Source organism: Capronia epimyces (genome assembly GCF_000585565.1).
Source record: "Capronia epimyces CBS 606.96 chromosome Unknown aczIQ-supercont1.7, whole genome shotgun sequence".
Lineage (NCBI taxonomy): Eukaryota > Fungi > Ascomycota > Eurotiomycetes > Chaetothyriales > Herpotrichiellaceae > Capronia > Capronia epimyces.
In genome coordinates this window covers 786,608-800,206 of record NW_006912910.1, presented here as the reverse complement: position 1 = coordinate 800,206, position 13,599 = coordinate 786,608, and the positions used below count along the sequence as shown (strand labels likewise).

Below are 13,599 nucleotides of genomic sequence, written 5' to 3'. Positions count from 1 at the left end.
ATCACATCGGACAGGATCGTATCATATCGTATCGTATCGCATCATATCGCATCGTATTATTTGCCGACCTTGATATCGATATCGATATCCAGCCGTATACTTTGCTTGTTACGCCTCTCTCCCTCTTATAGACCAGTCTTGTCGTACTACCTTACCTATATACTATATAGATGTTATGATGTGATATACCACAACCCTCCGTCCTCCGTACTACATTTGGGAACTGTGATGTGGGAACTGACTGGGCACGGACACGGACAGTGTCATCCCATCCTATTCAAGCGAACAACTAACAACCCAGCAAAGACAGGACTAAGAGCCAAGAGCCAAAAGGAAAAATGACATGACATGACTAGACGAGGACGAAATCACCTCCTTTCTATCTCATCGGATAATATGGGTAATTAGGGAGGGATACGGATACAGCACCCTGCAACCTGCAGCCTGCCCCACCTTCTCCCCCTAGACGCCTCCTAAGGCCGGGAATTGGGCCTTAAGCCTTCACCCTCCTAACCCCTCCCCCTCACATCAGTACGATTAAAATAATAATGATAAATCCAATCCTGCATTGCATTGGGGAATTGGGAAAGGGGAACCTCGGCCTCAGTCTCAGCCTTGCATACAGCACCCAGCCTTGCATGCTTGCTTACATACATGTATCCGTACATACATACATCACACATGGTGTACGTACATATATGGTGTACACTGTACATACATACATGGCATATATACATACATGTACATACACACATACATGGCGTACATATATACATGGGTGTACATACATACATGGGTGTGCATGTGTGTGTCTCTCTCTCTCTCTGTGCGTAGCCAGGAACAGAAAAAAAAAGGACCTAGACTCTCAAAAGGTATTTAAATCACGGCATTTTCGACTATCCTATCAGAAAGAAAAACTTGCAAAACGCACCCGCACCCGCACCCGCACCCGCACCCTCACTCCCTCCTTCGGACGTTTTGTCTTTCCTGGAGACCTCTCAAAAACTCCCAGGGATCCCTGAAGATTCAAGGTACATGTGCCCCAGCATCGTCGATCCTGTGTTTTTGCAATCAGGTGGAGGTACAATGTTGAAGTCGGCTCGGCCATCATCAAGATAGCACGAGTTTGGTTGGTTGGTTGGTGCACACGTTGAATGGTCGGATCGGATGGTTTGATTTCTTCCTCTTCCATTCTAAAACCTTGTCCCGTTGACAGATGATCTGTAGGCTCCGTCTGTCTGGCGCCTTCAGCCGGCCGGCATCCACCTTGATCCTCCTTGCCTTTCTCCTTCTCAAGCCACGCATGCATGCATGCTCACTTCACTCAGCCTGGCTGTCGCGTCATCCTCGTCCATCTCAGGATCAAGACCCAAGTCCTAGTCATTACCACCTTCCAGCGCACAGACAAGCGGTCAAAGATACTATGAATACATGAAGGGCGGGCGGTTGACCGACCGTGGATCGCGCAGAGACAGAGACAGAGACAGAAAAATGGACAAAAGCCTCCCGACGTACAATAACCATAACGACGTAAAAACCAAACAGCCACCCATGTTACATTGATTGCATTCTGCATTCTGCATTCGCCGGGGAAAAAAGACGGGGCACTGATAGCCTAGGCCTCCCTCCCACAGCCACAGTGTGTTGCGCGGCAAAGAGATTGATCAAACAGCCACCCAGAGTGATTGAAATCACATTTTAGCCTCCCCATCGATTCCGCTGGCGACATGCCAGTAAGGACCGTTCCGATAATAGTAAAGAGATGTTGGGTTGCCCCGAGCCGTGTATCTTTTAATGGACGAAAAAGGCAAAGGCGAAACGAAAGCATAAAGGAAAATTAGGTCGACCGTCCCGTCGATCATGAGTACAATGCCCAAAGAGCCAGCTCCTCAGGCTAGAAGGACCGTTCCAGGGCGTGCATAATTCGAGATATGGCGCCGGTGAGTCTCACAAGACTTGCCCACTATTTCTTGCCGTCAAGTTTGCTCAGCATTTCATTGTCACTCCTGCCCCGTTGGTCAGGCAGGCCTGCCGCAGGGTTGCCCAGCATTTCGTGAACTTTCATGCCGCTTCTGCCGTTGGCCGACGAGCCTGCAGAGTTGGGTTGGTTGGGAGGCGGAGTTCTTCCGTCGTCGTGATTCGGCCCATGATGCGGCGAGTTGTAGCCTTGAGCAGACTGCGGGGTCAAGCCCGAGGGTGGTGAGGCATTGCCCTTTTGAGATTGGGTGCCGTTGGCGTATCGAGGCTGCTGCTGGGGAGGGTAGGATTGATAGCTCATGGTCGAAACCGCAGGCGAGGTCGGAGCCGCGCCGTTGGGATCATGATACTCGTAGCTACCACTGCTATTGGCGCGCGAATCATATGTGCTGTGTCGAGCTCGGCTGGCCGGATGAGGAGACTGGGATGTATGAGAATTCTCATTGTGCGGGTCATCATCAGGAGGGGGACGCTTGAGACTGACACGTTCATCATGCTGGGCAGGTTGAGCCTGCCCCTGTGCGTCGTACGGCGATCCAGTTGGCGGAGGGTACGGCATTCCGGGATAGGGGGGGTAGGGTGCCGGAGGATAACCATGTGCCGGAGGTGGGGCCGCCGGCGCCGGTGGGTAATTGTACTGGCTTGGAGGTCCTAACGGCTGGCCGTGGGCGCCATAAAGCATGGGTGGTTCTCCTTCCCTGGAATAATGCCCATTTTGGCCCGAGCGGTCGGACTGGCCGGCGACGGGGGCGCGCGCTCCAGGGCCGTAGACAGCGTTGGCTGGAACGAAGGCGGCTTGAGAAGACACAGGGTGGAACAGACACTGCTGGTTGAATCGGACACAGTTCTGGCAGCGTCCATCAGGAGAACTGTCGTATCCGGAACAGCGAATCTAGAAACAGTCAGGATTGACGGACCACGATCGTTTGCGACAGTGTAACCCACTTTTCTCTTGCGGCAATACTTGCAGGCAATGGCGGTGCGTTGTCTGGGCGCCGCGGCCGGGGGCGGAGGATAGTGCTGCGGAGGATAGTAACCTGGAGGAGGATACGGTGGTGGAAGACGATATGCATCCGGTTGCATAGGTTGAGGCGGTTGAGCCAGATCAGGCCGTGGGGGGTAGGCATAGGCAGGGTGCTGAGGATCCTTTGCTCGCACGTCAGCTTCATGTGTGGTATTTCTTGCACTCAGATCCCATCAGCTTACCGGATAGTGAGGAGGCGGAGGATAAGCACTATGATGACCGGGCCAACCCTGGGGAGGGGGAGGGTAGGCATGGGCTGCTCGGGGGTCCCCGTACTGTCCTTGACGGGCTGAGTCTGGTGGAGGAGGATAAGGGTGCGCATTCCGGTCGTCTCTCACAGGAGGCCGGGAAGGCGATTGCTGAGAGTAGTAATCACCCGCGGTCGGGTTGTCCGGAGGAGGATATTGAGCACGTTGAGGATCTCGAGGGTCTGCCATTTGCGCCATGTCCAACGGTGGTGGTGAGTGATACAAAACCAGAAAGTTGGGTAACACGCGGCCGGGAAGGGACCGAGGCTAAGGAAAACGGGCAAGGTAAAGACCGTCGAGGCGTGGTGGTCGAAACAAACGGACGCAGTCGGTGATGGAAGTCTGCTCTCAGAGCGCGCGATGCGACAAAGTCGATCCGGAAGGAGAATCGACCCCAGAACCAGCTCGAGGTCGAGGATGATAGTGACAAGGGCGCAGTCGCAAGCACTGCACTGCCAAAATGTCGAGAAGAAAGAGGACGAGGCCTGCAAGGGTGTGTCGAGGTGACGGGGCGCAGGGTATATTATGATTTGCTTTCGGGGTGCGGGCGAAAAAGTTTGTGAGAAAGGGACAAGTGTCGGCCACCCCGGCAAGAGAGGATCAGGTGTTCGTCGCGGGAGGGCGGATGAGGAGGGATTGAGGCGACAGAGGGAGTAAGCGGGCGAGAGAGAGGAAAGAGGGAGCCGTCCAAGACGCGGATGGAGGGGAGAGAAGGCGGAAGGCGGTGCGTGAAAAGGCGTGTGAAAGGTGAGGGTCGAGGTGAGAGTGGACAGGTCGGTGAAGAAGTGACGAGCTGGAGGATGACGATGAAGGGGGGAGACGCGGTTGATGAGGGATGATTGGAGAGGTGACAAGTCGAGGGTGGTGGAGAGCGAGTGCTGGGCCTCCTTGGACTGCGGCGTGGCGACTGGGTTATAGGCTGGCAGGCCGCTGCAGGCACACAGGCGAAGAGAGGCTTCTAGGGAGCTAGGCTGCTGGCGGGGGGCGGGAGTCGCAGCCAGAAAAGTTGCTCCTAGGCCCCGTCGCCCTTATACCGTCAGTTCTGGAAAGCCTGGTCTGCCCAGTCTGCCCTAAAGCGTCCCAGCGAGTCGGGACCGCCGCAAGCTAGTCTGTCTGCAGGCAGGGGTTTATCAGCTGCCAGCTGCCAGGCGGATTCGATAGATCCCTAGCTAACCGTTCCGCTGCTAAAAGAGGCCTGTCGCTGTAAGGGTGTGGCTTTCGGGCTGTCTGTGCTGCCTCTCCTCCTAGTCGCTCGAACTAATGGAATACTGGCCGTAATGGGCACACCAGATCTGGGACGTGCGTTTTATCTCTTCAGCACGCTCTCGGCTGCCCGAGCCTGCCGAGGGGGGCGAGGGAAGTCTGTGTGTTTCTCTCTTCTGTCTTTGTGTGTGTGGGTGTGTGTGAGTGCGGGTGGCCGCTCCACCAGCTGCTTGCCAGTGCAGTGCCGTGCGGCGTGGTAGGCTGGCCTTCTATGTTAGGTGGAAAGGTGGGAATACTGTAGCTCCCTTGCGCTGGGGTGGTCCTACTGTATCCACCGCAGGTGTAGTCCTCTGTACGGATCTCGAGAGCCTAGTTAGGGCACTCCTTCTCGTTGACTTTGCTTAGGCTGTCAAATTGTCAGCTCGCGGCCGGTCGTACAAGCGTGGGTTGGTTGGGTTTCGGATCAGCGCTGATGCCCCTCTTCTTTCTCGTTTCGTCCAAATGGCAAATACTGCTGCACTGATGGCGGGGTTGCGTGGTGGGTGGAAATCGGATATATGAAAGCTTAAAGGAGGTCCTAGCACACTTCTTTTGGCCTGTCTGCCCGCGAGGAATAGACTGCCGACCGGCGCCTTTTGTGCTTTCCGTCTGCTGACAGGCTGCTACCGACCCGGTAATCCCCACCGATTGTTTGCCCACCGAAGCACTTGTCCACCGCTGAGCAGCGCGCAAACTATTGGACCCAGGAAGGTTTTTGAATCGATATCAAATCAGTGGACTCGAAAGGCTCGTAACGAGAAGTCGTCACCGGCAAAAAAAACGTGCAGGGTCCACTCCGGGAGTTGGCGGGCGCGAGGGCGGAGGCGCAGGTGCAGATGCAGGCGAAGGACGGGGGATTTCCAGGCACCCCGGACGTGCGTTAGGATTTGGAAGGATTGGAAGGAGGGTGAGAAAGTGTCGGCCAGCTTCGAGCCGCCGCAGGAAGGGTAGGAAGAGTAGGAAGGGCAGGATCAGAGGACCAGGTTTGTTCTGCGCCCTCGAGTCTCGTTCGTCCGAATGGGCAGAGGAATATTCTGTACCGGGAATCGACGCTTCCCGTCCCAGACACGGCAGCGCTCCTCCACCGTGACCGTCTGGATGGTGACGCCGCTAGGTTCGTGCCTCGCTAGATCCCTGCTTCGGTCAACGTCAGGTGCGTGTCTGGTGCTGATGGGGGGCTTGGGTTGGCCGTCGGGGATTGAACTAGGCGCACACTTGGATTTTGCCGCAGTCAGCCGCGCGTGGTGATTGGGCCTCCTCCACGTTCCAGCGCTACTCCAGCAGTCCCAGTTGTGTGAGTTTAGTGCTCAGGACTAGGCACTACCGCCGTCTCTTGAAAGGGTGTCTGCCACTGGTGACTGGAGTTGCATTCGAGGCTGCCTGGATCGCTTGACTGGATCGCGCGGATCTTCCCAACCTGAATGACATGCGGCGGATGCCAAGCTACAAATTCGTACTGACTCTTGATAGAATTCGAGGTGGCTTTTGGAGTGGGGTGGCGTGGTTTGGCTGACAGGAGGATCACGATGAACGAAGATGGACGCACAGAGGGGAATAGTTGTGCAGATCCCCAAATAGCCTGTCCCGGTCTGGCGTCGGTGAGGATGTGATGTTTTCCCCGTATGTGTACTCCGGAGGCTCCCAAATCGATGTACGGAGTAGAGCAAATTCCAGTGGTGGCGTGGACGGGTGAATTGACTAGGACTAGGACTAGGACCAGGACCAGGATCTGTGATCATGTATCTCCGTACGGATAGTCGAGGCTTCCGGTTCTGAAGGCAGAGAAGGAGTCGGCTGAGTCGGATGTGCAAAAACGAAGTAACGCAACTCGAGACAGTCTGCCACCTTTTATGTGGTAGCTGTCCAGGCCTCCTTGCGAGTGTTCAGAGCCCCTCGGCTACTTTGCTCTCCGCGGCCTGCGACAAACAACAACCAGCAGAACTAAAATGCGCTGCAATTGCATTTCCTTTGGGCTGCATAGACCCTTGATCCTAGCAGGCGACGAGCGTCCACCCACGTAAGGGACTGTTCTATGGATAACATACTACTACGGAGTATAAGCCGCAGCTCTTAGTTTCTTGTGCTTGTGCCCAGTGCCCACGGCACACTGGCAGACGAGCGACATGTTTAGTGCAGCGCAAGGAGCGGCCCTTGGAGAAGGTGTCAAGCGTGCTGGCATGCAGCGACCGAACCTAGCAAGCGAGGCTAGGTAGTACCAGGGAGGTGCCAGGGAGGTGCCAGGGAGGTGCCAGGGAGGTGCCAGGGAGGTACTTGGCTGCTGAGGGGCCCAATGTAGGTAAACCTCAGGCAAAAAGTATCGTCTGAGGGAGGCGGTAAAAGAGTCCGCGCAACTGATTTAGGCGCCGTATCGTCGCGCAGCAGCCACGCACTCGGATGCAATGCAATGCCCCTCGCCCTCGCCCGCCGCCCGCCGCCTGCGGCCTGCCTGTAGACCAGCACTAAACCGATGGGCACCGATGGGCTCCTTAGGCTCCCGTCCCCCACCTCGTGCGATTAGGTACATTAGCTACCTAAGACCTCTATCTTAGGTACCTAGGTACCTAATACTATAGGTAGCGCTGACGGATGTATTCTCCTGTCACGATGCCACTTGCCTGTATCCGCTAGTATCATACATTCCTATACGTACATAACGCCCGGATGATCGCTGATCTGTGATTCACGGCCCACGGCTCGCCCGTCAAGATCCGGTCAACAGTTGCTGGACTTGGACTTTCAAACTTTGCACTCCGCTCCTTGTTGACGAGCTTGCTTGACCGCTTTCATCTGAATGCATCCAATCATCTCTGTCGGCCGTCGTTTGTGCTGAAAAGCCGAGGAAGAATCGGTAACGGGAACCTGTTACGCCGCTGCTATCTCTGGCTTGACAAATCCTGGCTGACTTCCTGGTTGACTTTGGCTGGTACCAAGTAAGTCCTTGCTAACAAAAGCTAATCGGGGCACAGGCCCTATCCGCAATCAATCGAAGCAGTCTAGGACGTGCAGTACTATCCTTGTTCACCAGCGTTTGGCGTTGCACCACCGTCAATAATGTCAACTCACTGACTTAGGAGACTCATCCTTGTCCATGGTCCCCCGTCCCCGTCAGCCTGCTAGTTCTGCGGGGTTAGCCGCCTCGCCCGTCGTCTCACAGTCAATGTTTGCTCTGTGGCCCCATAGGTCGTACGAGGGGAAGGGGATGATGTATGGATACTTTGAGTCAAACATGCCAGCATGATTGAAAAAACAGTCCTTCAACATCAACTACTGCCGCTTCTGGTTCTCTCCGTCGTTAGAGTCAATGCAGTCAAGCGGAGGAGACTGAGTCTAGCTTTTACCTACTAACACAGTAGTAAAGTTCTCAGGCCGACACTTGACAAAGCTTCGGAACCGATCTGCAGTAATGGCTGTCCCCGGCTGCATGAATCCAACATAAACCTGGCCGAGGAGAGAAAGAAAACACGTCTCTCGCAAAGATTTGCAATGTCTAGTGGCGCAGCACTTGGTCACTTGACTTCTAGGCAGCTGCGCTGGCCCATATCGGCCGCAGTTTGTATGGTACGCAGGCCAGTCTTGCAATCGGCTGGGCGCTGCTCTCTAGATCTGGAGCCTTTCAGCGTTCTGCAAAGGTGGCAACAGGTGGGGAGGATCAAGGATCTTCCCTGTAACCGGTGCCTGCTCATCATGATGTCTGTCTGAGACGCCAGACCAGTCCAGAAGGTGCTGCATAAGCTGCTCTCCTGTGCTGCGAGCGTAGCGCATGTGGCCCTGGAGAACAATCCGTCGCACACAGCCACGACAAGCCAAAGCACGGTGGTGCCCTAAACAAACGGCGATGTCGTAGAAGATCCGGCCGCCTGGCCGAGGCTAAGATGTACGCCAGTTGTCCCAGAAAATGGCCGGTTGGGCTGGGCCCAGAGGGCGCAGAACAGCGGCCAAACAGAGGAAGGCGAGGAAAGGCGAGGGAGGGTCGGCTCTAGCCGTTCGGCCGCACTCCGTACCACCACCCCAAAGACGCCCGATGAAGATGGACTTGCGCCGGCCACAGTAAGAATAATAGTCTGTCATTCTTCCTTGCTTTCCTGCTAATCAGAGTAGTCGACTGTCCACGCGTCCACATATTCTGTTTCTGGCATGCTCCGGGTGGCAGCAGTGATGAAACCCACCATCCCGCCTAGATGAGGTGATTCTTCGCGGAAGTGCCCACGGCATGTGTGGACGCAACAGCAAAGGCAAAGAAAACCGACCGAGTGCATGCGGTGTGTGACGAGGCCGCATGCCTCAGTCTAGGTCTTCTAACCACTTGTAGTTGTTAACTTTGAGCCGCGCGGACTTCACTTTTCCCAAAGTCTCGTTTTCACCCTTTTCACTGGCCAGTGTCGGAGACATCGTTTGTGCTGAAAGGCTAACCGCTTCCAACAGCAATGTTAAACCCCCGCACGCCTGTCGCTCCTTCACCATTTGTGGATGCGTGTTTTGACAGCGCAAAGGTAGTTGAGTCGATCAAATGCCGACCGGTGAGGGTACTGGACGAGAGGTGCTCGACCAATGATCGACGGTCACCGGGATGATGCCTTCTGGACGTTTACTTGTCGTTGGTACCCCCTAGATGCGAACAACCTGCAGGAGACGGCGGGCGCCCCCATCGTACAACCACCGCTGTGGAAGCGAATTGGACGCTGCAGTCGATGGGCATCAATGCAGGATAATAATGTGAACGGTCTGTGGGACAGCGCAATCGGAATGCTATTCCTGCGGGCCGGCGCAGCCCCTCGATTTCTTGTAGACTAACAACAGACTTCCAGCGTTGACACGGTTCTCAGGTGGATGTATTTCTGACCTTTAGACCCGCCGGACAGAGAGATACAAACCACGGGCCGACTTGGATCAATTTGACGTGCTTGTTGTTATACTCTGTGGTATTGCTTTCCCACTGTCCCCGCTGACAATCCATGCGTATTCTTGACACTCGGCAGAGGGTTCGGGTTCGGACTAGGGGTATCACTGGCGATGAGATCGGGGACTGAGAGGACTCGTAAGTGACCACAAACTGGGCGGCGAGCAAGCCTGAGTAGGTACCTAGGTACCTACCTTAGGTAAGTAAAATTGCCTGTTGTTTCGTTCGGTTCGGTTCGGTTCTGTCATAATGTCAAGCCTTTCTGTCTGTCGTCATGACAAAGTCACATGACTGGAAGTTGATGCCTGGTGACGGCTCGTCCCATGAGCCAACAGTAGCGAAAGCTCCAGGCGAAACGGCTTACGGGCCTAAAGCCTCTCGGTCACCGCACCTCTCGACCTCCTTTCAGCGCTCACAAGTCACACGCGCGGGCGCCGACCAATCCCCCGCCAGACTCTTGTGCGTAGCGGTTGGGCTTGTCGCCGCATCGTTTCCGCTTCTTTGAAGCATGGAGAACAAAAAAATGGAAGCGAAAAATATGGCACCTGAGTCGGGAGCGCACCTCCTCGCAAACGGAAAACGAACACGATCACCAACCCACCGAACCCATCCCCCTGTCACTACTACCCAACTCTCACTCCTAGCAATACTTAACAGCGTGTAGCAAGAGCAGGTACAAGGGGTGGGGTTGAGAACGCCAGAGCATATCGGTACTGGTGGTACTGGAGCCCCCGCGCACCAGGCGGCATGCAGGTCCTGGCCCCCTTAATTATGACTGCCAGTCTGTCAGGGCCACCCACCACGGCCTGTCAATGTCATGAGTTCGAGAGTGACAGCGAACGGTCGATGCAACGCGATCCAGAACACAATGAGGCTGGAAGAAGCAAAACACTATATGCATAATTGTCAAATTGTCAAATTGACACTTTTACCAGAGGCGCCCAGCTGAGTCCTGAGCTTCTTGGTGCACCACGAGTCCAGACAAACTCCACTGTGACACAATGAAGTGGTAGGGTGGGGATAGGAGTGTCCACGCTCAGCACCCATTATCGCCAATATACTACTACACAAGCACGAGCCGCCCTGTGCTCAGGGCAAAATCGTCGCTCACGACCTTTTTGCTCGATCGGGTGCTTCAAGCCTCCTGGACTGTGGTGGCGAGTCTCCCATTGCTACCTGACAATGCAGGCTATTTGTCTCAAGCATCTGTCTCACCACCACTAGACTCCTCCTCGTCTGGCATGACGACGCTATTGAGATACGTGACCTATTAATTGATTGACCGTGAGCACAATTCTGACACCTAGGGTGGCCGAAGACGATTTCAGAGTTTGGCAACCGGGAAGTCCTCGGTGGGGGAGAAACTTTGGACAGTCAGGATTCCCGTCTGGATCCTGCCGGCCCGGCTTTTGTGCGCACCAAAAAAGTGATTGACAAGCTGGATCTGTTGGGACATGGGGCGAGAGGGCATGAACACACTAAAAATCATGATGCCCTCCAGTCGCCATGCGAGTCACGCTGGCGCCATAAATCCTTGCCAGAGTATCCTGGAAGAGTCGAATGAGAGGCAAAAGGTGGACTCACAAACGGTACCAACACGCCAATCAACTCGAGTATTTTCAACAATCCCTGGTCGCTCACAACCACTTCGTCTGGAATTGCCTTGCCAAGGGTGAAATTCCGCAAGCGCAGTAGTTCGATACTGGGGTTATCGGCTTCGTATCCCTGCAAGACACGGGTGGTCAGATATGTTCTCAACGATCAGCAGAAAGCTGAATTCAGGACAAGGCCCAACTGGGCAAGGCCACGGTGCTCTTTTTTGCACTGAACAAGTATGCCAGTGATGAAAGTTGCGCGCAGTTCTTGCTCGCAGCCAACGAGGGACGACCCGAGACAATGGCTCGAGGAGGGGCAGGTCGCACGCTGCCGCTCCCGGTGTCCCCCATCTGCCCGTCTGCCGTTCTCAGTCCTCAATGCCGGCGTGCTTTCGGTTTGCGCGCATGTTGTAGTTGTTTCAGCCGCTGAGGTGGCATGTTGAGCCCGGAAAGCTCAATCAGGCATGCTGCGAACAAGATAGATCCGGCACACCTTCATGCGATCTCAACCGCCACTCAGGGGAGCCACTCGAACATGCTCCTCACTCTCCTGACAAGTGTCTCTCGTCTACGGAGTGGCGCGGCAATCCGGCACTTCCACGTTCACGGAGAATCCCAGCCATGTACGTGCAGCGGGAGCTAGAAGGGCTGCTGACCTAGGCATAGCAGCCGGGCTGCACAGACCTCATCGGGCAGAGGAGGCTAACGCGCCTTCGGGTGGGTGACGGAGCACGCCAGCTGGCTTCGCGAAGAGATGTGCACGTACCTTGGGCTTCGTTTTCAGGGCATTACTCGAGTTCTGGGCGGCGAAAGCCTTGATCACCTTCTTCTCATCGTTCGGTATCCCGCCCAATATATGATTCCGCATCCGGGGATCTGTCAGAATTCGCCTCAACTTCTTCGGCTTTCTGTCAATATCAGCTCTAACGAGCGCTAGTGGTTGCGCTTCGGGCATCCAGAGTCCAGCGCCTGGGACGTGCCAAAATCAGTAAGAATTCCGTAACTAGGATGGATACTCGTCATACCAACGTAACTCTTCCCTCCAGGCTGGATATGGACATAGTAACATGCGTAGGGTCCTTTTCGCCCCGTCCGAGACCTTGAAAAATTCAGCACAGACAGCCTTCCCTTTCTGAGATGAAATTTCATACCATGCAGCCGAGAAGTGAGGCTAGAAAAGCGTCAGTGAGGGAACCCAACAGGGAGCAAAGAAAGGATTTTGGTACCAAGACGAACCTTGTAAGGAGTAGGGTCAGATGAAAACCGGATATCGCGATAAATCCTGAAGACCTGGCATGCTGGTGTCAGTGTAGAGCCTCTGGCTTCAGGGCTTTCCGGCCTTACCAGGTCTTTGGGCGGCAGTTCAGGAATGGTCTCGTCGATCTCAGAGATCTTTTCTGTCAATGTTTCCACAAAACTTTCCCAGTCTTTCCATGATTGCCGGTAATCGGGATCGTGCACTAAGACAGAAATGTCAAGTCAGCAAACCCGACTTGAAAAAAGCGCTGCATCTTGAATCGCAAATCACGATTCCCAAGAAGGTTATCACCCTCTAGATACGAGCATACTTTTCAGCCATTCCCTGTCGTTGTTGTTCTTGAGGTCTTTCAAGAAGGCCATAGTATTTGGGTGAATCTTTTCCGGGACGTATTTCACCCCTCCATCGCCCCGAGGCTTCGGCTTCTCAATAAAAACCTCCTTTCCAGGGCCCAGGCCTGTTTTGACACCGGGTCTCCAGAGTTCTTTCCCCTTCGCGAGCGTCGTTGTCGAGACAGTCCCAGGCCTGGCAGGCCCATTGCCTCTGGCCTGCTTTCTGGCACCACGCCGTTTGTTCGGCGCGTCTCCGGAGTCATAGTCATCCTCGCTCTCGAGTTCACTGCTTGACGGCTCTTCCGTCACTGAAGCATCCTCGTCCTCGTATCCAGAATTCTCAGTCTGGTCGGGTTCGTCGCTGTCAGGCTCCTCGAAATACTTGCTTTTTGTCGGTGTTGTCTTGGCGCCCTTCGGCGTAACAGCCGACTCCTTCAGCCTCTTCGAACTCCGGCTTCCTGGAGTCGCTGTGGTCGGAGTCTCGGACAATTGGCGCTTGCGTTGGTTGACGGAGGTCGGAGTGGCCTTGGATGGCCCCGATTTGCGCGCTGGCATGGTCAAAAGGGGTGACTGCGTATAATGTTGCTCCGAATATCAATGAGGATCGTTCGAACCAACAAAAGGGCGAAAATTGGTCTGGGTTGAAGCGTCGCTTGGATTACACTCCAGCTGTTCAGTGTCCAAGCCGGCGGGTGGTACTGATACTCTGTAAGCTTGCAGAGGCGTTGTAGCCAAAACCACTTTACGCGTCTCAAACTCGCTCGAGTTGTCGCGTGTTATGGATGACGTCAGCAGCTGAGGGCCGAGTCACGTGGAGCCCCGGGTCTCGATAACTCCTCCGTCCACATAGGTAGACTTCCGTACCTCACTTTATTACTTTCCATTCTTGGTCTTGACCACAGACCATCCCTTCAACAGCCAGGATGAAATGCTGCAAGGGTGTCACTCACCTAGATCCCCAGCGGAGAATACAAAGCCCGTCGAGAGATGAGTACTGAGTCCCGGTGGTGGTGCTAGGTCTCCGCG

At 54.8% G+C, this 13,599-nt stretch overlaps 2 protein-coding genes across 2 annotated transcripts; both read right to left on the bottom strand.

Annotated features, from left to right (window-relative positions):
* Positions 1–1,963: 1,963 nt before the first annotated feature.
* On the bottom strand, positions 1,964–3,447 carry A1O3_08094 (uncharacterized protein; the record flags this gene model as incomplete). The annotated part of the gene is made up of 3 exons (XM_007738193.1): positions 1,964–2,869; positions 2,923–3,123; positions 3,184–3,447. 3 exons carry the CDS (start codon positions 3,445–3,447, stop codon positions 1,964–1,966), a joined length of 1,371 nt encoding a protein of 456 aa, XP_007736383.1.
* An 8,221-nt stretch (positions 3,448–11,668) lies between these two features.
* A1O3_08093 (uncharacterized protein) lies at positions 11,669–13,128 on the bottom strand (the record flags this gene model as incomplete). The annotated part of the gene is made up of 6 exons (XM_007738192.1): positions 11,669–11,952; positions 12,009–12,082; positions 12,135–12,154; positions 12,220–12,273; positions 12,328–12,443; positions 12,552–13,128. The coding sequence occupies 6 exons, from the start codon at positions 13,126–13,128 to the stop codon at positions 11,669–11,671; spliced, it is 1,125 nt and encodes a 374-aa protein (XP_007736382.1).
* Between the last annotated feature and the right edge of the window lie 471 nt (positions 13,129–13,599).